Source organism: Scyliorhinus canicula, chromosome 3 (assembly GCF_902713615.1).
Source record: "Scyliorhinus canicula chromosome 3, sScyCan1.1, whole genome shotgun sequence".
NCBI classification, from domain to species: domain Eukaryota; kingdom Metazoa; phylum Chordata; class Chondrichthyes; order Carcharhiniformes; family Scyliorhinidae; genus Scyliorhinus; species Scyliorhinus canicula.
Genome location: NC_052148.1, coordinates 87,039,767 through 87,061,770, shown reverse-complemented (window position 1 = coordinate 87,061,770; position 22,004 = coordinate 87,039,767). Strand labels below are relative to the sequence as shown.

Here is a 22,004-nt window from a genome sequence, read left to right as displayed (position 1 = left end):
ATTCATAAAATTGCTCCACGTCACTTCAGGATAGGAGAGAAAATTAAGGGGCAGGTAAAAGAGTGTTTCCAATGCACCAGCTGTCTATAGTCTTTATCTGGATAAAGAAAGGGGGCAATTCTACTTCAGGGAGTGCCGCGGTAACATTCTTTTTACATTGTAACCTTTAATTCTAACTCCATTGCCAAAATTAATGGCTGCAAAGAAGACTGCTGACATTGTGAAGAGTTCAATTTCAGATTGTATCACAATGAAAGAGTTCAGTCATTGGAGGTGCAGGCTGAAATATCTTTGGGAAACCATCTGGTACCTCCTAGCTTTTTAATCACTCTGCTTTTGAAATATTAAATGTTACCTCTTGTAGTAATCATCCTACCAAAAAGGTGAGAACAGACACCAACAGTGAGATTAATTATTGATAAGTTTGCAAGTAGTTAATGGCAGCTATAATGAGAATGTTTGTCTGTGTCTGTGTGTTATACTCCATTCTCTCATGTAACAAATGAAGCATTACACGGGGCACTGAGTATATAATTATTTTTTGGACATTTCTTTGCTACATTTTCTTTATTTTAGCTTCTATTAATTGAAAAGCACCACCAGGCATGAGGGATGCATGAAGTTGAAACACATTTTTCCTGAGGGAAATATTCAGTAAGAGTGTCAGCAGTAGCTGAGCAAATTGTTCTGTTGGCAAAAATGTATAAGTTAGATTTAGGGGGAGATTTTAACCCTGCTAGACACTTGGGCGTAATTCTGCGCTCCCCACGTGGTGTGGGAGAATTGTGGGAGGCCTCCCGACATTTTTTACGCCCCCCCTGGCGCCCCCACGATTCTCCCCCCCCCTGAAAAATCGCCGCTGGGCCGAGCGGCCGCCCCTTAACGCCTGTTTCACCACGGCAGCAACCACACCTGGTCGCTGCATTCGTGAAACGGGCGCCGGATGCCCGTTTGGGGCATCCAGGGGCCCGATTGGGATGGGAGCACCGCGACTGTGCTCAGGAGGGGACAGGCCCGCAATCGGTGCCCACCGATCGTCGGGCCAGCGTCCAAAACGGACACACTCTTTCCCATCCGCCGCCCGGCAAGATCAAGCTGTCACGTCTTGCCGGGCGTCGGTGGAGAAAGACGGCACCGCGCATGCGCGGGGTCGCGTCGTCTGCGCGCTGATGTCATCTGCGAAGCGCCATTCAGGAGTCATTTCCGGCGGCCGAGGTCACGGCCGGGAATGACAGGGAACCGCTCCTAGCCCCCCGTGTGGGGGTGAATTAGGGGCGAGATTCTCTGCAAATGCGGAGAATCGTAAAGGCTGCCGTGGGACAGGCCGTGACCCACGGTAGCCTTCACGCCCACTTCCGGGGCCGATTCTCCTCCCCGGACAGGGCTAGGAGCACGGCCCCGTGCGTCACGCTGGCTGACGCGGCCGATGACGTCGTCCGCGCATGCGCAGGTTGGACAACACCAACCCGCGCATGCGCAGTTGCCGTCTTTTCCCTCAGCCGCCCCGCAAGACGTGGCGGCTTCATCTTGCGGGGCGGCGGAGGGAAAAGAGTGCGTCCGTTACGGAGGCACGGCCCATGATCAGTGCCAACCGATCGCGGGCCTATGCCCCCCTTGGCACGGCCGTGATACTGCCGTGCCAATCGGGCCCCCAGATGCCCCAAACGAGCAGGTGTGTTTGCTGCCGTGTTGAAACGGGTGTGAAGGCCTGGCCGCTCGGCCAATCGGCCTCGGAGAATCGCCGCTCGCCGTAGAAAATGGCGAGCAGCGATTCGTGGCGTGGGTCGGGTGTGGGGGGGGGGAGAATAGCGGGAGGGCGTGAAAAATGTTGGGAGGCCCTCCCACTATTCTCCCACCCGGCCTGGGGGGGGCGGAGAATCGCGCCCTAGGTGCAGGGTGCGGGCCCCGAGGCTGTCGTGAAGCTGAGGCCTCCCTTTTCCTGGACTGATTTTCTGGAGGAGCCGCAAGAGAAGACACTCTTGCCAGACAGGTCAGAAATAAACTGGCTTTTGTGGGTTCCCATTGGAGACTCTCTGAAAGTTTACCTTAGAATCATAAAATCCCTACAGTGCAGAGGGTGGCCATTCAGCCCATCGAGTCTGCACCAACCCTTCGAAAGAACGCCCGATCTAGGCCCATGTTCCTGTCCTATCCCCATAATCCCACCCAACCTTTGGGCATGAAGGGGTAATTTATCACGGCCAATCCGCCTAACCTGTACATCTTTGGACTGTGGAAGGAAACCAGAGTACCCAGAGAAAACCCACACAGACACGGAGAGAACAGGCAAACCCCACGCCAGACAGTCACCAAAGGTTGGAATTGAACCTCGGTGCCTGGCGTAGTGAAGCAGCAGTGCTAACTACCGTGCCACCCATCTGGACCCTTTGCCTTCCAGAAAATACATTTTTTTTTAAATATAAATTTAGATTAGCCAATTATTTTTTCTAATTAAGGGGCAATTTAGCGTGGCCAATCCACCTACTCTGCACATTTTTGGGTTGTGGGGGCGAAACCCACGCAGACACGGGGAGAATGTGCAAACTCCACACGGATAGTGACCCAGAGCCGGGATCGAACCTGGGACCTCAGCGCCGTGAGGCGGTTGTGCTAACCACTAGGCCACCGTGCTGCCCTCCAGAAAAGACATTTAACAGGGACTTTTTGCATTTTCCTCCAAGAATGCAACACCCTGATATTCTGTCACTCTGATGTTCAGTGATGTTGCTCTTTTATAACCACAGCACATGTTTACCCATATGGTGGACAAATAATCACACAAGTATTTCAGTTCAATCACAGTTCTATTATTAGACACAACGTTATATATTTAAATAATCACGTGTTCATGCACACTAAGGCTACACTTAACGACCTCAACTTAACTTCCAAATGACTGGCAGATGCAGGGTAGATATGGCCTTATTTGTTTCCTCATGTATGGCGGCTAGAACTCAAGTAGGTCGTCTGTGCTGAATGATCATCCTTCGGTAGGTGTCGCGGGTCCTTGAACTTGGCTGATGTTGGTAGCTGTGCTGCAATTGGAGGTCAGGCGCAGAGAGCTTTTATCCTTCGATCATTCACGCCCTTTTGTTCGTTGTTAAGTGAGGATCCATTGGATCGATAGGGTCTTGATCGTCTTGATCGATCCTGGTCAATTAGGGGCGGGCACCTTGATGGCTGGGCAGGTCCAGGTCGGCCATGAGCTGTTGGTGTCCAGGGCACATAGGCCTTCCCAAATAAGGCAAACAGGCGCCCCCGAGCCTGCCACTTATTGTTAGTTTCTATCTGGAGTCCAATGTCCTGGGAAGACCTTTGAGTGGCCTTCAGCAGGTGTGGATTCCTGCATAAGTCTGGGCTGTCGTTTGCAAATATACAAACTGCAGCTTGTCTGTGTCCCAAGCCTGACCGCATGTCCCATCACTCTTTGTGGGCGGCCATTTTAGATGGCCACAATGACAATACTTTCACTGCTATATTTTAAAACCGATTGTGGAGAAATTTGTAGAGGCACAATTTCAGGTCCAAAGGGTAAATGTACTATTAATGACTCAAGGTTCTTTGAAAGTTGGCCTTCAGGCATCATCAGTATGTTTCCAGAAAGCTGCAGGTGACAGTTGGGCCTCCTGAGGCAGATTGTCAGTTTTCTCTGGACCCATCTGAACCAGCTACAATGCAGGCAGCGATCCTCAGATAGGTTCTGTGGGCTAGGCTACAGCTGGCGAATAGCAGTCTGCTGTAATACTGTGGAGGCAGGTTTTTTTTAATTTTTTCATGGGATGTGAGCATCACTGGAAAAGTCAACATTTGGTGGCTATCCCAACCTGTCCTTGAGAAGGTAATGGTGAGCTGTAATCCATATGGTGTTGGTACACCCATAGTGATGTGAGGAAGGGAGTCCCAGAACCTTGACCCAGCAACAATGAAAGAATGGCGATATAGTTCTAAGTCAGGATGGTGTATGGCTTGGAGCGGCACTTGCAGGTGGCAGTTTTTCTAGGTGGTCGAGTTTGGATTTGAAAGGTGCGGTTGAAGGAGCCTTACTGAATTGCTGCAGAGGATCTTGTATACAGTACACACTACTGTAACTGTGTGCCAATGTGGAGGCAGTGAACATTTAAGGCAGTAGATGGGATTCTGATGGTGTTGTTGGAGATGCATTCAGCTAGACAAGTCTCTTTCACACATCTGACCTGTGCCTTGCAGATGGTTAATAGGCTTTGGGGGGGTCAGCAGGTGGTTACTCACCTCAATATTCCTAGATTCTGGCCTGCCCTTCATAGAATTTACAGTGCAGAGGGAGGCCATTCGGCCCATTGAGTGCACCGGCTCTTGGAAGGAGCACCCTACCCGAGGTCAACACCTCCACCCTATCCCCATAACACAGTAACCCCAACCAACACTAAGGGCAATTTTGGACACTAAGGACAATTTAGCATGGCCAATCCACCTAACCTGCACATCTTTGGAATGTGGGAGGAAACCGGAGCACCCGGAGGAAACCCACGCCCACACGGGGAGGATGTGCAGACTCCACACAGACAGTGACCCAAGCCGGAATCGAACCTGGGACGCTGGAGCTGTGAAGCAATTATGCTATCCACAATGCTACTGTGCTGCCACAGTATTCATACGACTAGTCAAGTTCAGTTTCTGGTTAATAGTATATCCCAGGATGTTGATTTTGGAAATTCAGTAATTGTAACGCCATTGAATGTCAAGGGGAGATGGGTAGATTCTCTCTTGTTGGAGATGCTCATTGCCTAGCTCATATGTGGCATGAGTGTTACTTGGCAACTTGCCAGCCAAGCCTGAATGTTGTCCAGGACTTGCTGTATGTGGCCATGAACTGCTTCAGTAGCTGAGGAATTATGAATTTTACTGAACATTTTGCAATTATCAGCAAACATATCCACTTCTGACCTTATGATAGAGGGAAGGCTATTGATGAAGCAGCTGAAGTTGGGCCGAGGACACAATCCTGAGGAACTCCAGCAGAAAAGTTCTGGGGTGGATGTGACTGGCCTCCAAAAGCCACAACCACCTTCCTTTCTTTCGGGTATGATTCCAACCAGTGGAGAGGTTTTTTTGATTCCTAGTGACTTAGATATTGCCGAGGCTCCTTGATACATCGACACATATGGAAGATAGGATAGGAGGAGATTTTTTGGCCCTTCGAGCCTGATCCGCCATTCATCAGAATCATGGCTGATCATCCAACTCAATAGCCTAATCCTGCTTTCTCCCCATAGCCTTTGATCCCATTCTCCCCAAGTGCTATATCTAGCCGCCTCTTGAATATGTTCAAAGTTTTAGCATCAACTATTTCCTGTGGTAATGAATTCCACAGGCTCACCACTCTTTGTGTGAAGAAATGTCTCCTTATATCTGTCCGAAATGGTTTAACTTGAATCCTCAGATTGTGACCTCTGGTTCTGGACACACCCATCATTGGGAACATCTTCTCTGCATCTACCCTGCCTAGTCCTGTTAAAATTTTATAAGTCTCTATGAGATACCCCCTCATTCTTCTGAAATACAGCAAAAACAATCCCAACCTAATCAATCACTCCTCATATGCCAGTCCTGCCATCCCTGGAATCAGTCTGGTAAACCTTCGCTGCACACTCGGGAGAGAGAGCAAGAACATCCTTCCTCAGAGGAGGAGACCAAACTGCACACAATACTCCAGGTGTGGCCCCACCAAAGCCCTGTATAGTTTCAGCAACACATCCCTGCTTCTATAGTCGAAACCTCTAGCAATGAAGGCCAACATACCATTAACCTTTTTTACTGCCTGCTGCACCTGCATCCTTACCTTCAGCGACTGGTGCACAAGGACACCCAGGTTCCTGCTGCACACTCCCCTCTCCCAATTTACAACCATTCAGGTAGTAATCTACCTTCCTGTTTTTGCTTCCAAAGTGAGCCACCTCACACTTATCCAAATTATACTGCATCTGCCATTGATTTGCCCACTTGCCCAATCTGTCCAGATCTTGCTGTAGGATCCCTGCAGCCTTGTCACAATTCACCCTCCAACCTAAATTGGTATTATCTGCAAACTTTGTGATGTTACATTTTGTTCCTTCATCCAAATCATTAATATATATTGTGAATAGCTGGGGGCCCAACACCGATCCCTGTGGTACCCCACTTGTTACTTCCTGCCAATTTGAAAAGGAAATGATGTCAAATTCTATCAAATACCGCCTTCACGTGAAGAGTAGTCACTCTTAACTTATCTCTTGAATGGAGTTCTTTGACCATTTTTGAACTAATGTTGTAATGAGGTCCACAGTTGAGTATACCTGTTGGTGCCTAATCTGAGCATTGTTGAGCAGGTTATTGCTGCATAAATGCCATTTGAGAATACTGTTCACGACACTCTCCATCACTTTGCTGATGATTGAGAGTAAACTCACTGGATTTGATAAGTACTGCTTTGTATGGACAGGATATTGGGCAATTTTTCACATTGTCAGGTAAATGCAGTATTGGAATAGCTTATCTCAGACATCACAATTCTGGAGTACAAGATTTCAGTACTACTGCCAGGGTGTTGTCGGGCCTGTAGTCTTTGCTGTATCCAGTTCTTTCAGCTGTTTCTTGCTATCACGTGGAATGAATCAAATTGTCTGAAGACTGGTGACTGTGATGTTGGGGATCTCAAGAGCAGGTCAAGCTGGATCATCAACTCAGCATTTCTGGCTGAAAATGGTTGCTGGCCTCCCCAGCATTGAGTTTGGGGATATTTGTGAAGCTGCCTCCTCCAGTTTGTGTTTAATTGTCCACCAGCATTCATAACTGGAAGTAGCAGGACTGCCGAAATTTGATCTGAATCATTGGTTCTGGGATTGCTTAGCTTCGTCTGCCACCTGATACTTGGCATACAAGTAGTCCTAAGTTGTAGCTTCACCAGTTTGGCACCTAATTTTTAGGTGTGTCTGGTGCTGCCCTAAGCATGCTCTTTGTACTCCTCATTGAACCAGATTGATCCCTGGTTTGATGGTAATGGCCGAAAGAGGCATATGCTGGGCCATGAAGTTACAGATTGTGGCTGAATATAATTCTGCTGCTGCTGATGGGTCAGAGCACCTCATGCATGACCAGTTTTCAGCTGCTTGGTCTGCTGAGTAGGACAGGATGGACCTTGGAATGGTGATGGTGTTGTCCCGTACATTGGATCTAAGGCAGTGTTCTTCAAACTTTTTTTCCGGGAACCCATTTTTACCAACCGGCCAACCTTCGGGACCCAACCTGGCCGACCTTCACGACCCACGCCGACCGACCTTCGCGACCCACGCCGGCCGACCTTCGCGACCCACCATTTTCACTTACCTTGTTTGCTGCTGACAAAAATGGAGGAAATGGTTTTGGGTCCCTTTGGCCCTCGTACATGCTCCTCCAATGGAACCTTCTGGTGTCGGAAAGTTTGGAGCCTCCATCGGTCCAAAGATCTGCATTTTTTTCCTGTAAATTTTTATCAAATAAACCCCCCCCCCCCCCGAACTTGTAAAAAAAATGAAAAATAAAATGAATAAAATAAATGAAAAAAATTATTAAAACTCCCCCGAACTTGTAAAATAAATAAAATGATAAATGAAAAAAATGAATAAAACCGCCCCCGAACTTGTAAAAAAAAGAAAACAAATAAAATAAATGAAAAAAATAAAAATTTAATGAATAAAATAACTGAATAAATGAATAAAAACCACCACAGAACTTGTAAACCAAAACGTTGCAACCGTTTAAAAAAATAGCGGCCGCACTGCGCATGCGTGCCCGATGATCGGCGCGTATGCGCAATGTGGCCGAATTTTTAACACGTTCGTAGAATGCGCAATGCGGCCGACTTTTTTTTAACATGTTCGTGGCCCCTTGCAGCCGTAGTTATTAAAACCGGCTGCTGCGCAGGGATTTGCACGATGGGGAGCGCCGTGGACAACGGCTCCGCAACCCTCCCGACATCCGCTCGTGACCCACCCAGGGGTCGCGCCCCCGATTTTGAAGAACACTGCTCTAAGGTATGATTTGCTGAGTTTGTTAGGCTGTGTAGCTTGACGACTCTGGGAGACAGCTGTCTCAATTTTGGTGTAAGTACCCAGATGTTCATAAGGAGTGCTTTGTTGTTTTGGTGGAAAATAGCAGGTAGTCGTCTGTTTTTTTCCCTTTTAACTTTTCTGCAGTCATCTGGTACAACCTCATGGCTTGCCAGGTCATTTCACAGGGCAGTTAAGACTCAATCACATTACTGTGAGTCTGGAGTCACACGTAGGTCAGTTTTTACGACAATCTGATAGTTTCATGGTCACCATTACTAAGCTTTCAATTCCAGTTTTATTAATTAATTATTCCCATGATCATGTGGTTTTAGTTGTACTTTTCAATGGGTATCTTTTTCTGGGCTCCTCGCCAATGTCATCAGCCATATCTTCAGAGGGTAGCATTTGTCTACAAGGAGCCAACTGTGAGCTCTGCTTCAATGTACGAATATCTGCGCAAGGCTTGACTGGCGCAGGCTGAAAACATCATGGCCGCCTCCTGCAAATCTTGCACCAATGTGATTTGATGATTTATTTTGGCTGCAGACTAGCTGAATATTGATGGAATAAAAACCCTTTCGGTTGCTGAAGCTGGGGGCATCTTGTAGTCACATGTGTGCAGTCGATGACTCCCTGGAACACTGAAAATCCAAACAGAGCAGCAAAGTTTCGGCTGCTCATTCTGACTGGCATCGTCGAATGAGCAGTGCGTGTAAAGCATATATGATTACCCAAGAGATGCACCTGTGGGCAGCAGATTGCGAGGTTCTGCAGAATTTACCGGCAGATCCCTGTAAGGAGACAGACGTAAAGAAATTCAGGTCACTTGACAGCCCTTGACAATGCATGTCTATTTGGTTCATTTAGCAGGGCATCGTTATCAAGTAAACTTTCAGGAACTATCTGACCTGAAACCCTTGTGATGTGACTTTCCAATAGTGGGTGGGAAAAGCAGGTGCCAGTAACTTTCTCTGTTGCTCTGAGTGAGCCTGCACCGCCAGCAACTTAAAGTGGGATTTTCCAGTGGTGGATGAGGCTCGCTATTAGTTGCCGGAGGGATCTTCCGGTCCCACCAATGTCTGCGGCGTTATGAATGATTCACCCATCCTTTTTCTTTATTCATCCATGGATTGTGGGCATCGCTGGCTGGGCCAGCATTAATTGCTCATCCCTAAGGGCACTTAAGAGTCAACCACATTGTCATGGATCCGTAAGCCAGACCAGGTAAGGGCGACAGATTTCCTTCCCGAAAGGACATTAGTGAACCAGATGGGTTCACAATTGACAATGGTTTCATGGTCACCTTTTTTAGACTTTTTGCCGGAATTCTGCAAAAATGAAGCCAAGTGTTGATGCCGGCGTAAACGCCGGAGAGTTTCAAGCCGGCGTCAATGGGCCTCTTGGCCCAGCAATTCTGAAGCGCCGCAGTGCTCCACACAGCTCCGGCGCTGATTCGGGGCCCTGCACTGCCGGCCGCGGATCCACGCATGCGCGTGGTAGCCGCTTCCTCGCTGGGCCCTTGCAACAAGGCGGAGCCACACAGTGGGCTGGCGGGGAAGGAGGTAGGCTCCCTCCCCCAGATCGTGCACGGCCATCGGTCGGTTGTCCGCGATCGCGGGCCTGGCCATCGTGGAGGCCCCCCCGAAGTCTGATCCGCCCTGCCCCCCCATCAGGACGGCCGCCGCCGCCGCGAGTTGAACACCCACCAGGTGGAACCATACATGAATCACGCCGGCGGGAACTTGGCCGGTCGACCATGGAGAATCGCCGCGGGGACCTCTTTCAATGGCCACCGACCGGCACCGCATCGAATGCGTGCGCACGGCTGGTGGCGATTTTCCAGTTGCCGGAGAATCGCATCCCGGTGTCGGAGCCGATCGCATGTCTGAGGCTCCATTCTCCGCCCCTGCACCGAGCGCATTTCGGCGCGGAGGCTCGGCGAATCCCTGCCCAGACTTTTATCCAATTCAAATTTCACCACCTGCTATTGCGGGCTTCAGACCATGACTCTGGGTCTTTGGATTACTAGTCCAGCGACAATACCATAATACCACTGCCTCCCTATATCCAGCCGCCTGGAAATCCGCCTTCGGCGGAACCGGCAAGATGGGCATTAAAATTCTGCTTTTTGAAGATCGGCCATCATTTTTAAAGGGCACCCCAGTGCAAAAGACTTCTAGGAACCCCAGCCCATGAACCCCCCCACCCCACTGGGCATTGCTCAGTTAGTGCTCAGCCATGACTCTCATCCCCAAGAGCAGTACATTCACCTGAACTCCTCTGAGAAGTCTGCTCGCCAGGTGCACGCCTCAGGAGACCAGTTCTGATTCACGCCGGTCTGCCTTCCCGCTGGTGTAAATGGAATTTCTTACAAGGAGGTGAATAATTCAGGTGTAGAAAACTGATAATGGGATGCTAATATGTGCAAATGAAGTTCCTTACATTGAAATCCCGTTATGTCACTGATTTTTATATTTTTATATCCCATCACCAAATTCACCCAGTGCCTGCGAGCCTCAACCAGGTGCCGATTAGCACCAGGCAAGTCACGAGGTTGTACCAAAGAGCCCTCCAGGTGGCCGGGGACAGGGCAGGGTAGTACCCTGGCACTCACCCTGCCACCTGGGTGCTCTGTCAGTGCCACAGAGCACCCTGGCAGTGGCACCTGAGGACCCTCGCAGTGACCGAGGAGCTAAATGGCCTAAGCCTGTTCATATTTTCAGACACTTACTTATATTTATAACCCACTTATGTTCCAATTGTAGTCGTTCTATAAGGTAACATATTTCCCTCTGAAGTTACCTGCTTATCCATAAGGAAGAATTTGGGAACAATAACTGTCAGGTTGTTCTGACCTTATATTCTCCTTCTATGACTCTAGAAACAATATATATAAAAGAAACATAGTACTCAGACAAAGAGGGATTGAAGCTCTTTGTCTTTCTCTTCTGTGACAAGAGTACCCACTGGTACTCAGGGGCAAACTTTGCATGAAGAAAAATCTGTGATAAAAGCTGAAATTGATAGATTTTTGGATACAAAGAGCGGAATTATTCTCTGTCCCCGCTAGCGGGTTCAATGGCGGGTAGTGGGAAGGGGAGGGGGAGAATTCGGCAGGGGGCCCAAAAATCGTTTTTACACCGGTGTGAATTTCCCCTACGATTTTGCTGCCTGACATGGCGGATCATGAAACCCGTTGGAGGCCGGCGTGAAACTAATTTGCATCCCACTAATGGGATGCAGGTGAAGGCTCAATCACCCACATCTGGTTCTCCACAGCACCAGTTGAGAAACATGCCAGTTCAAAACTTGCCTAGAACAATGTGGTGTGCAGATGTCTCACCTGAACAATAACTGGGGCTGCCTCTCAAGTTCAGGATGGTAACTGCCTGCAACCCTGAACCCTGGAACACCACAGCGTTGCGGGGGAGGGGGGGGGGGGGGGGGGGGTACATCTGCAAGTGGACTTTCCAAATTCAGTGTCCTGTAGGGGGCCCATCTTCCAGCCTCAGACTGCTCGGGGAGATCCATCATAGTTTTCAGGAGGTCCACCTTCTTCAAGAATGGGCCAATGATGTTGGGAGCCTTTTTAATATGTTGCTCGGCTAAGATGGCATATCACACACTATCAGACCTGCCTCATCGGGGAATACGGTGAAAAACACTCCGTTGCATAATTAATGAGGTCAGGGCTGGAAGATTTGGCGTGTTTTCCCTTCAGCTTCTGCAGCAGGAAACACTCCACATTCCTCCCCCTGCCACGGGACGTTGTACCAGGATGGGAGAATTCAGCCCGAAGTGTATTGGAATACTGTGCAGGAAGGGGTAGCTGAGGTGGATAATCCACCATGATTTTATTGAATAGCAAAGCATGTTTAAGGTGTCAAATGTCTACTCCTGTTCCTAATTCTCATGTTAATATAAGGTCTGAGGTGATGTTCGGGGGTAAATGCATGTCTTCTCTAAACAAATTCCACTATAACCACCAACCATCAGTTTCTGAAAGCTATTTGTGCTTCCAACTACAACTGAGTTCAGTTTTATTAGGTATCACAGAAAAATACAGTGCAGAAAAGGTCCTTCGGCCCATCGAGTCTGCACCGGTGCATGAAAGGCACCTGATCTGCCAATCCTAATCCCATTTGCCAGCACTTGGCCCATAGCCTTGAATGTTATGACATGCCTAGTACTCATCCAGGTACTTTCCAAAGGATATCAAGCAACCTGCCTCTACGACCCTCCCAGGCAGTGGGTTCCAGACTGTCACCACCCACTGGATAAAAATGTTTTTCCTCAAATCCCCCTGAACCTGCCACCCCTCGCCTTGAACTTGTGTCCCCCCCTTAACCAACTCTTCAACTAAGGGGAACAGCTGTTCTCTATCCACCCTATCCATGCCCCACATAATCTTGTACACCTCGATCAGGTCGCCCCTCCATTTTCTCTGATCCAGCGAAAACAACCCAAGCCGATCCAACATCTCTTCATAACTAAAATGTTCCATCCCAGGCAACATCCTGGTGAATCACCTCTGCACCCGCTCCAGTGCAATCACATCCTTCCGATAACGTGGTGACCAGAACTGCACACAGTACTCCAGCTGTGGAAAAATATGCCAAGGTCTTTTTTTTCCTCAGGACTTCCCAGTGTGGTGCCATTAATTGAACGTTTCCTTGTCAAATTGCTCCTTCCAAAATGTAACACATCACACTTTTCAGGATTAAATTCCATCTGCCACTTTTCTGCCCATTTCACCATCCCGTCTAAATCTTCCTGTAACCCCAGACTCTCAACCTCACTGTTAACAACCCGGCCAATCTTTGTGTCATCCGCAAACTCACTGATCCTAACCCACACATAGTCATCTAAGTCATTGATATAAATAACAAATAATTGGGGACCCATCAAAGGTTCCTGTGGTACGCTACTAGACACTGGCTTCCAGTCACTAAAGCAGCCGTCTGTCATCACCCTCTGCTTCCTACAGCTCAGTCAGCTTTGAATCCACCTTATTAAGTTTCCCTATATCCCATGTGCATTTGCTTTCTTTGTAAGTCTCCCATGTGGGACCTTGTCAAATGCTTTGCTAAAATCCATGTAAATTACTTCAACTGCACTACCCTCATCTACACACTTAGTCACGTGCTCAAAAAGTTCAATCAAATTTGTTCGGCATGATCTCTCTCTGACGAAGCTATGCTGATTATTCCTGATCAAGCCTTGCCTCTCCAAGTGGTGATAGATTCTCTCCTTCAGAATTTTCTAAATTAGTTTCCCCACCACTGATGTGAGACTTACTGACGTGTAGTTCCCTGGCTTATCCCTACAGCCTTTGTCAAATATTAGGACCACATTCGCAGTTCTCCAGTCCTCTGGTACCTCTCCCGTGGTCAGAGAAGAATTAAAAATTTGGATCAGGGCCCCTACGATCAGCGCCGGCCCTAAGGTTGCTGGCGCCCCGGGTAAGCTGAACTTCAGCGCCCTTCGGGGGGGGCCGAGGCGGCGGGGGGCGGGGCCGAGGCGGGGGGGGGGGGGGGGGGGGGGGGGCGGGGCGGGGGGGGCCGAGGCTGGGGGGGCGAGGGCGAGGGGGGGCGAGGGCGAGGGGGGGCGAGGGGGGGCGAGGGCGAGGGGGGGCGTGGGCGAGGGGGGGGCGAGGGGGGGCGAGGGTGAGGGGGGGCGAGGGCGAGGGGGGGGCGAGGGCGAGGAGGGGTGAGGGGGTGGGGGGGCGAGGGGGGGGCGAGGGCGAGGGGGGGTGAGGGCGGGGGCGAGGGCAGGGGCGAGGGCGAGGGCAAGGGGGGGCGAGGGCGAGGGCGTGGGCGAGGGCAGGGGCGTGGGCGAGGGGGGGTAAGGGGGGGCGGGGCCGAGGGGGGCGGACGGAGGGGGGACAGAGGGGGGGATCGGCCGGAGGGGGGGATCGGCCGGAGGGGGGGATCGGCCGGAGGGGGGGATCGGCCGGAGGGGGGGCGGCCGGAGGGGGGGGGCGGCCGGAGGGGGGGGGGGGCGGAGGGGGCCGCCCTGGGGGAGGGCGGCCACCGCGCATGCGCTGGTTGGCACCGGCCCAACTGCGCATGCGCGGGACCCGAGTCTCTGGCGCCCCCTAGCACATGGCGCCCCGGGCGACTGCCCGAGTTGCCGGTACCTTGGGCCGGCCCTGCCTACGATATCCTCCCTTGCCTCCCACAGCAACCTGGGACACAATTCATCCGGATCTGGAGATTTCTCCACTTTTAAGCCTGCCAACACTTCCAATACCTTGTCCCTCCCTATGGCAACTTGCTCAATAACCAGAGTTCCATATCTGCCTCCTCATTCCCTTGGGTGAAGACAGATGTGAAATATTCATTTAGCCCCCGATCAACATCCTCTGGCTACACCCACAGATTCCCCCATTGGTCCCCGATGGGCCCTACTTTTTCCCCCGAGTTATCCTCTTCCCATTGATATACTTATAGAATATCTTGGGATTTTCCCTACTTTTACCAGCTAGAGATTTCTCATATCCCCTCTTTGCTCTCCTAATTGCTTTCTTAAGCGCTATCCTGCACTTTTTTCCTCCACTATTGCCTCTGTTGATTTTCTCCCCTTGTCCTTATTAAAAGCCTCCCTCTTCCTTCTCATTATATCCTGAATATCTCTGGTCATCCGTGGTTCTCGCTGCTTGTTACTCCTTCCTATTACCCTACAGATGTTGGACCTGTTCCCTACCAATTTCCTCTTTGAACACCCCCCACTGCTCTTCTGTAGATCTCCCCGTCAGTACCTGACCATGTCAGTTATTTCCAACTGTTGTTTTTACATTTGGAAATTTTCATTCCTTTCCGAAACTTTTTTTCTAAAATTGAATTTATTTCCACTTAGGGGCTGGTTTAGCAAAGGAGGGGCTGGTTTAGCACAGGGCTAAATCACTGGCTTTTAAAGCAGACCAAGGCAGGCCAGCAGCACGGTTCAATTCCCGTACCAGCCTCCCCGAACAGGAGCCAGATGTGGCAACTAGGGGCTTTTCACAGTAACTTCTATGAAGCCTACTTGTGACAATAAGCGATTTTCATTTCATTTCATTTCATTCATTCTCAAAGGTGTAAAATTATGTAAGTCCTTGGGCACAATTTAGACTTCTGACTGAAACAGGCCACATCCGTTCAGGTGCCTGTTATTGAAGCCAATGGGAGTGACATTCAGGAGAGGTATACACCTGACAGTTGAGTGATTATGACCCAAAGTCAAAATTACCGCATTGTCCCAATCACAATATACAGGCTTTTAAACCTGTGGCATTGTACCACCACAATATTACTTACTGAATCATCTGTTTTTCTCCCATATTCCTTTAAGATGTGACCATACCCTGTGTTATGTGCCTTTCATCTGGGTTGTTAATTTATTTTTTAAATGTCTGTACATTGTGTATTTTGATCCCATTTTGTTCAGCAGTTTGTTTCACATGCCATTTCTTTGAAAACAGCATACTGTGGAACAACTTCATTAGCTCTGCTCCAGTGGGTGACAAATCAGCTCATCTAACGTGGTGTTTCTCTTTTATTTCAGTACAAACAAGTGGAACAGTACATGTCCTTCCACAAACTGCCTGCTGAAATGCGGCAGAAGATCCATGACTATTATGAGCACCGCTACCAAGGCAAGATCTTTGATGAAGACAGTATTCTGGAAGAATTGAATGATCCACTTCGGGAGGTAACTTATTTCTAAGTTCATTGTCTCAATTTGGTCAGAATTTTTCATTTTTAGGATAATACCTGTAAATTATATTTTGAATACTGGTGATGAATTTAGTTGGAGGCTTAGACAGTCATGAAGGAGTTTTACATGTACAGCATTACTTCAATAGCTTAAATCTGTTCAAAAAGGATTTTATCCCATGCCTGTCCAACAGTTATATCAGTGATTTGTGTTTTGATTCACAACTGCTAAAATCATAGACCACATGCGTTTTACTGGAGTGAAAGGTTAGATTACGTCATATTGGTTGGAGACGGTTGATGGTTTTACATAGCAACATCAGAATTGGGAGCAGAAGTAGGCAATTCAGTCCTTCAAGCATCCTTCATCATTCAATCAGATCATGACTGATCTCTTCCTGGTCTCAAATCCAACCCCCTGCCTGTTCCCCATATCCCTTTCATCTGTTTTTCATCAGAAATATATCTATCGCCTGCTTGAAACCATTTAATGACTCAGAATCCACTGCACTATGGGGCAGCAAGTTCCACAAATTCACTACCTCTGCGAGAAGTGGTTCCTCCTCATCTCATTTTACATTTAATCTGGAATAGACCATCTGATTTCCACAATATATGCTGACAGAAAAGCTTCCCAACAAAACTCCCTCCTCCAAGAGACCACATGACACTGCACCATTCTTCCCCTATATTTGTGGTCTGGTCATAGAACTGTTAACAGCTAAAAGAACAAGACTAAACACTAAAGAGGTTCAGATTCTAGAACACATATTCACTGATCAGAAATTATTATATGTCATTATTGTTACTCTACCTCATAACTGAACATTTTCCAAGTCATCAATGCCTTAGCCAACTTTCAGGTTACCACGGTATATGTCTTTCACCAAACATATTTCCACACAAATGGAAATCCTGCAGTCTTAGGTCATCCACAAAACCCAATCGCATGGGAGAACTAACTTGTTGAACTTTAGATATCACCTAATCTGCCACCTGTATAACCTGTCCCTCAAAGAGCCAAACAGGACATCGGATGGAATAACAATTAACACAGTAGTCACACCAACCCCACTGACCTGGTCTTTTTTTGACTGAAAATTGCACATGATCAGTCTTTCCACTTTGCACAACAAAGCATTTCCAGGTGCACAGCTGTAAATGGAGCTAAGAAGGACAGCTTCAGGAAAATCCAACTTCTTTACAATGGTGAGATCTGTCCTTGTCAGTGATCAATGAACACATTGGCTGGTTTAGCACAGGGCTAAATCGCTGGCTTTGAAAGCAGACCAAGGCAGGCCAGCAGCACGGTTTAATTCCCGTACCAGCCTCCCCTAACAGACGCCGGAATGTGGCGACTAGGGGCTTTTCACAGTAACTTCATTTGAAGCCTACTTGTGACAATAAGCGATTTTCATTTCATTGTACCTCACTCAACAGGGTACATTCAAGCAGTCTCAAGTCAAATGCCCTCTCTCAGAGCCAGTAATGCTCTGCAAGCTCAAGTGATAGCCAATCCCTTCAGGGCAATTCATTGTCCATTTTTCAAGTCACTCAGAAACAATTTTCCCTCCTCTGCACCTCCACCTGCATGAGAGCATGAGAACAAGTCAAGGTCATCAGATAACAGAAGAAAATTTTAAGAACACTCCATCATCACTTGCAGGAACATATACATAATTGACTCAGGGATAGAAAATAGAGTTGAGGTGGCCGTCGATTTATTGGACCTGAGAAAGCTATACACTGGTGTTCTACACAGTTCAATAATAAGACCACGGCCATTTTTCATAGCCATTAATGACTTGGATTTACAGGGTACAGGATACTATTTTGAAATTTATAGATGACGCAAAATTAGAAAATGTAGTAACCAGGAATATTGTAATGGAGTTTAAGAAGACCTCGAAGGATTGGTGAAATCGACAGTCACAGGGCAGATAAAATTCAAGCAGAAAGGTGAGTTGCTACATTTTGGTAGGATGAATGAGGAGATACAATGGCAGCTTAGTGCTTCAGTTTTAAAAGGACTGCGAGAACAAACAGATCTGTGTGCAATTGTTTGAAGGTAAAAGGACCGGGTAACAAAGCAGTCTTGATTCAAAAATGGACCAAAGCGCTGAACTCCAGAGCTGAGGTGAGAGGGACTGGCCTTGACATCAAGGCAGCATTTGATTGTGTATGGCATCAAGGAGTCCGAGCAAAACTGGAGTCAATGAAATCGGGGAAAATGCTCCGCTGGCTGATGTCCTACCTGGTACAAAGGAAAATGGTTGTGGTGGTTGGAGGTCAATCATTAAGTATACTAGGCCCAAGTAGACTGGGCAGAAATAGCTGAGGGTTGGATAGTTGAGGAACAATGGCGGATGTTCAGGGAGATATTAAATATCTCTCAATTAAAGTATATTCCTGAGAAGAAGAGGAATTGTAAAAGGGAGGAAATCATTCCATGGCTAAAAAAGAAAGTCAAGAAGGACATAATCAAAAGAGCTATGATGAACTACGAAAGAAAACTAGAAGAAAAGATAAACACTGATAGCAAAAGCTTTTATAACTATATTAAGGGGAAGATAATAGCTAAAGTAAATGTTGGCCCTTTAGGGAATGATGCTGGTGAGGTAATAATAGAACACATAGATGACAGAGGCACTGAAAAATATTTTGCCTCTGTCTTCACAGTAGATGTAATAAAAATGTTCCCAAAACCTCAGTTAACACAGAGGAACTTGGTGCAATAACCATGACTCGGGAGTCGTATTGAATAAGCAAATAGGATTAAAGGCAGATAGGTCTCCGGGACCTGCTGGCCTTCACCTTACAGGATTGAAGGGTATTAAAGGAGGTGGTAGCAGAGACAGTGGATGCATTAGTTATGATATTTCAGAGTTCCATGACTTCTGGAAAGGTCCCAGTGGATTGGAAACATACTAATGCAACATCCCTATTCAGAAAGGGAGACAGGCAAAAGTAAGAAACTGTAGACCAGATGACTTCACCTTCGTGGTGGGGAAGTTGTTGGAATCAATTATTAAGGTGGAGATGACTGAACATTTGTGAAGACAAATTATATCCACCATTGTCAGCATGGTTTTATGAAAGGCAGGTCATGTTTGACAAACTGGCTTGAATTCTGCGAGGATGTAACCAGCAAGGTGGATAATGGGGTACCTTTGAATGTGGTATACCTAGACTTCCAGAAGGCGCTTGACAAGGTGCCGCATAAAAGACTGTTCATGAGGAACTCCTGCAGCGATATCCGGGGACTGTGATGGAACATTGGAATTAGGAGCAGAAGGAGTGGGGGTAGAGTTCTAGATTGGATTGAGGATTGACTGACTGACAAAAAGCAGAGGGTCAGGATAAATGGGTCCTTCTCTGGCTGGTGAACTGTAATTAGTGGGGTGCCACAGGGATCAGTCCTCAGACCTCAACTGTTTACAATCTACATAAATGATCTGCAAGCAGGGGCTGGGTCTAACATCATAACATTTGCAGGCAGTGAAGAGGAGATACAGGTTTTACAGACAGATATAGATAGGCTAGGAGAACGGACCAAAATTTGACAGATTGCGTTCAATGTGGATAAGTGCGAGATTATCCATTTTGGCCGAAAAAATGGAAAGGCAAATTATAATCTAAATGGAAAGTGGATTCAAAATGCCTCTGGGCAGAGGGATCTGGGTGTCTTGAAAATGAAATGAAAATTGCTTTTGTCACAAGTCGGCTTCAAATGAAGCGACTGTGAAAAGCCCCTAGTCGCCACATTCCGGTGCCTGTTCGGGGAGGCTGGTACGGGAATTGAACCATGGTCTGCTTTAAAGCCAGCTCTTTAGCCCTGTGCTAAACCAGCCCCTTTGTTCATGAATTGCAGAAAGTCGGAATGCAGGTATCACATAATAAAAAAGACGAATGGAATTTTAGTGTTTATTGCAAAAGAGTATAAAAGTAGCAAAGTATTCTTGCAATTGTACAGGGTGTTGCTGAGACCACATCTGGAGTATTGTATCCAGCTTTGTTCTCCTTATTTGAGGAAGGATGCGGAGGCATTGGAGGCAGTTCAGAGGAGGTTCACCAGATTGATTCTGGGAGGAAAGAGTTGACGCATGAGGAGAGATTAAACAGTTTGGGCTTATACTCACTGGAGTTTAGAAGGATGAGAGGGGATCTGATCAAGGCATATAAAATACTAAATAAACATAGACCAAATGTTTCTCTTTGTGGGGCAATCTACAATGAGAGTTCGCAGAGGGCGGGCAGCACGGTAGCACAAGTGGACAGCACTGTCGCTTCACAGTGCCAGGGTCCCAGGTTCAATTCTCCGCTGGGTCACTGTGCGGAGTCTGCACGTTCTCCCCGTGTCTGCGTGGGTTTCCTCCGGGTGCTCCGGTTTCCTCCCCAAGTTCAAAGACATGCAGGTTAGGTGGATTGGCCATGATAAATTTCCCTCAGTGACCAAAAAGGTTTGGAGAGGTTATTGGGTTACGGGGATAGGGTGGACGTGAGGGCTTAAGTGGGTCGGTGCAGACTCGATGGGCCAAATGGCCTCCTTCTGCACTGTATGTTCTATGTTCTATATAGTTTGAGAGGCGATCGATTTAAAACTGGGATGAGGAGAAACCCAGTGGGTTTTAAATTTGTGGAACTCGCTGCCCCATAGAGCAGTGGAATCTGAATCATTAAATAGTTTCAAGGAGATAGATATATTTCTGATTTTACAAATGCAGCAAAACCTGACCAATATCCAGGCTTGGGCTGTCAAGTGGCAAGTAGCATTTGTGCCTCACAGGTGCCAGGCAATGACCATCTCCAACAAGAGAGAATCACTCATCAGGTGGCACAGTGGTCAGCACTGCAGCCTCCGGCACTGAGGACCTGGGTTCGAATCCCGGCTCTGAGTCACTGTCCATGTGGAGTTTGCACATTCTCCCCATGTCTGCGTGGGTTTCACCCCCACAACCCAAAGATGTGCATGCTAGGTGGATTGCCACTTAATTTGTAAAAATTAATTGGGTACTCTAAATTTATTTTAAAAAAGAGAGACTCACTCTTGACAGCCAATGACATTACCTTCACTGAATCCCCCTCTATCAACATCCTGGGGTTTACGATTGACCAATGACTGAACTCGGCTAGCCATATAATTCCCCGATGAGGGCCCATATGCAAAAAAAAAGGTCGGACAGCATGGTAGCACAGTGGTTAGCACTGTTGCTCCAGGGTCTCAGGTTCGATTCCCGGCTTGGGTCACTGTCTGTGTAGAGTTTACACTTTCTACCTGTGTCTGCGTGGGTTTCCTCCGGGTGCTCTGGTTTCACCCCACAGTTCAAAGATATGCTTGTTAGGTGGATTGGCCATGTTAAATTGCCCTTAGTGTCCAAAAAGGTTAGGTGGGTTTACTGGGTTATAATAATAATAATCGCTTATTGTCACAAGTAGGCTTCAATGAAATTACTGTGAAAAGCCCCTAGTCACCACATTCTGGCGCCTGTTCGGGGAGGCCGTTATGGCAATTGAACCCGCGCTGCTGATCTTGTTCTGCATTACAAGCCAGCTGTTTAGCCCTCTGTGCTAAACCAGCCCCTTATAGAGTGGAGGTGTGGGTTTAAGGAGGGTGCTCTTTCCAAGTCCGGTGCAGACTCGATGGGCCGAATGGCCTCCTTCTGCACTGTAAAGTCTATGATTCTATGATATAAATATAGTGGCTACAAGAGTAGGTCAGAGGCTAGGAATCCTGTGGCGAGTAACTCACCTCCTGACTCCCCAAAGACTGCCCACCATCTACAGGAAACAAATGTGATGTAATACACTCCATTTGCCTGGTCTATGTAGCTCCAACAACACTCAAGAAGTTTAACACCATCCAGGACAAAGCAGCCTACTTGATTGGCACCCTTCCACAATCATTCAGTCCCTCCATCACCGGCAGCCATGTGCACCATCTACAAGATGCACTGCAGGAACTACCATCAAGAAGGACAATGGCAAAAGATGTGTGGGAACACCAATGCCTGGAAAATTCTCTTCAAGCCACCTTCCATCCTGACTTGGAAATATATGACTTGGAATTCTCCGCACCTTTAGGGGCCAAGCCCTCACATTGAGGGGCTAGGCCCGTGCCAGAGTGGTTCCCACTCCGCCGGCTGGCGTGAACGGCCTTTGGCGCCACGCCAGCCTGGGCCGAAAGGACTTTGCCGGCCGGCGTATGTCCGCGCATGCGCCAGAGCGTCAGCGGCTGCTGACGTCATACCGGCGCATGCGCAGG

The 22,004-nt window shown here is 48.0% G+C and overlaps 1 protein-coding gene across 7 annotated transcripts in view; it reads left to right on the top strand.

The window, feature by feature from the left end:
• The window catches only part of LOC119962778 (potassium/sodium hyperpolarization-activated cyclic nucleotide-gated channel 1-like), a 411,953-nt gene that overhangs the window by 255,220 nt on the left and 134,729 nt on the right, over positions 1–22,004 (top strand). For all 7 annotated transcript variants that reach the window (XR_005459958.1, XM_038790853.1, XM_038790855.1 and 4 more), the window contains exon 5: positions 15,591–15,737. Coding sequence is in view for 6 of the 7 variants with exons in the window: in XM_038790853.1 (XP_038646781.1) it covers positions 15,591–15,737 (147 nt within the window). In the remaining variant the exon portion in view is untranslated. The remainder of the gene's footprint in view (positions 1–15,590; positions 15,738–22,004) is intronic.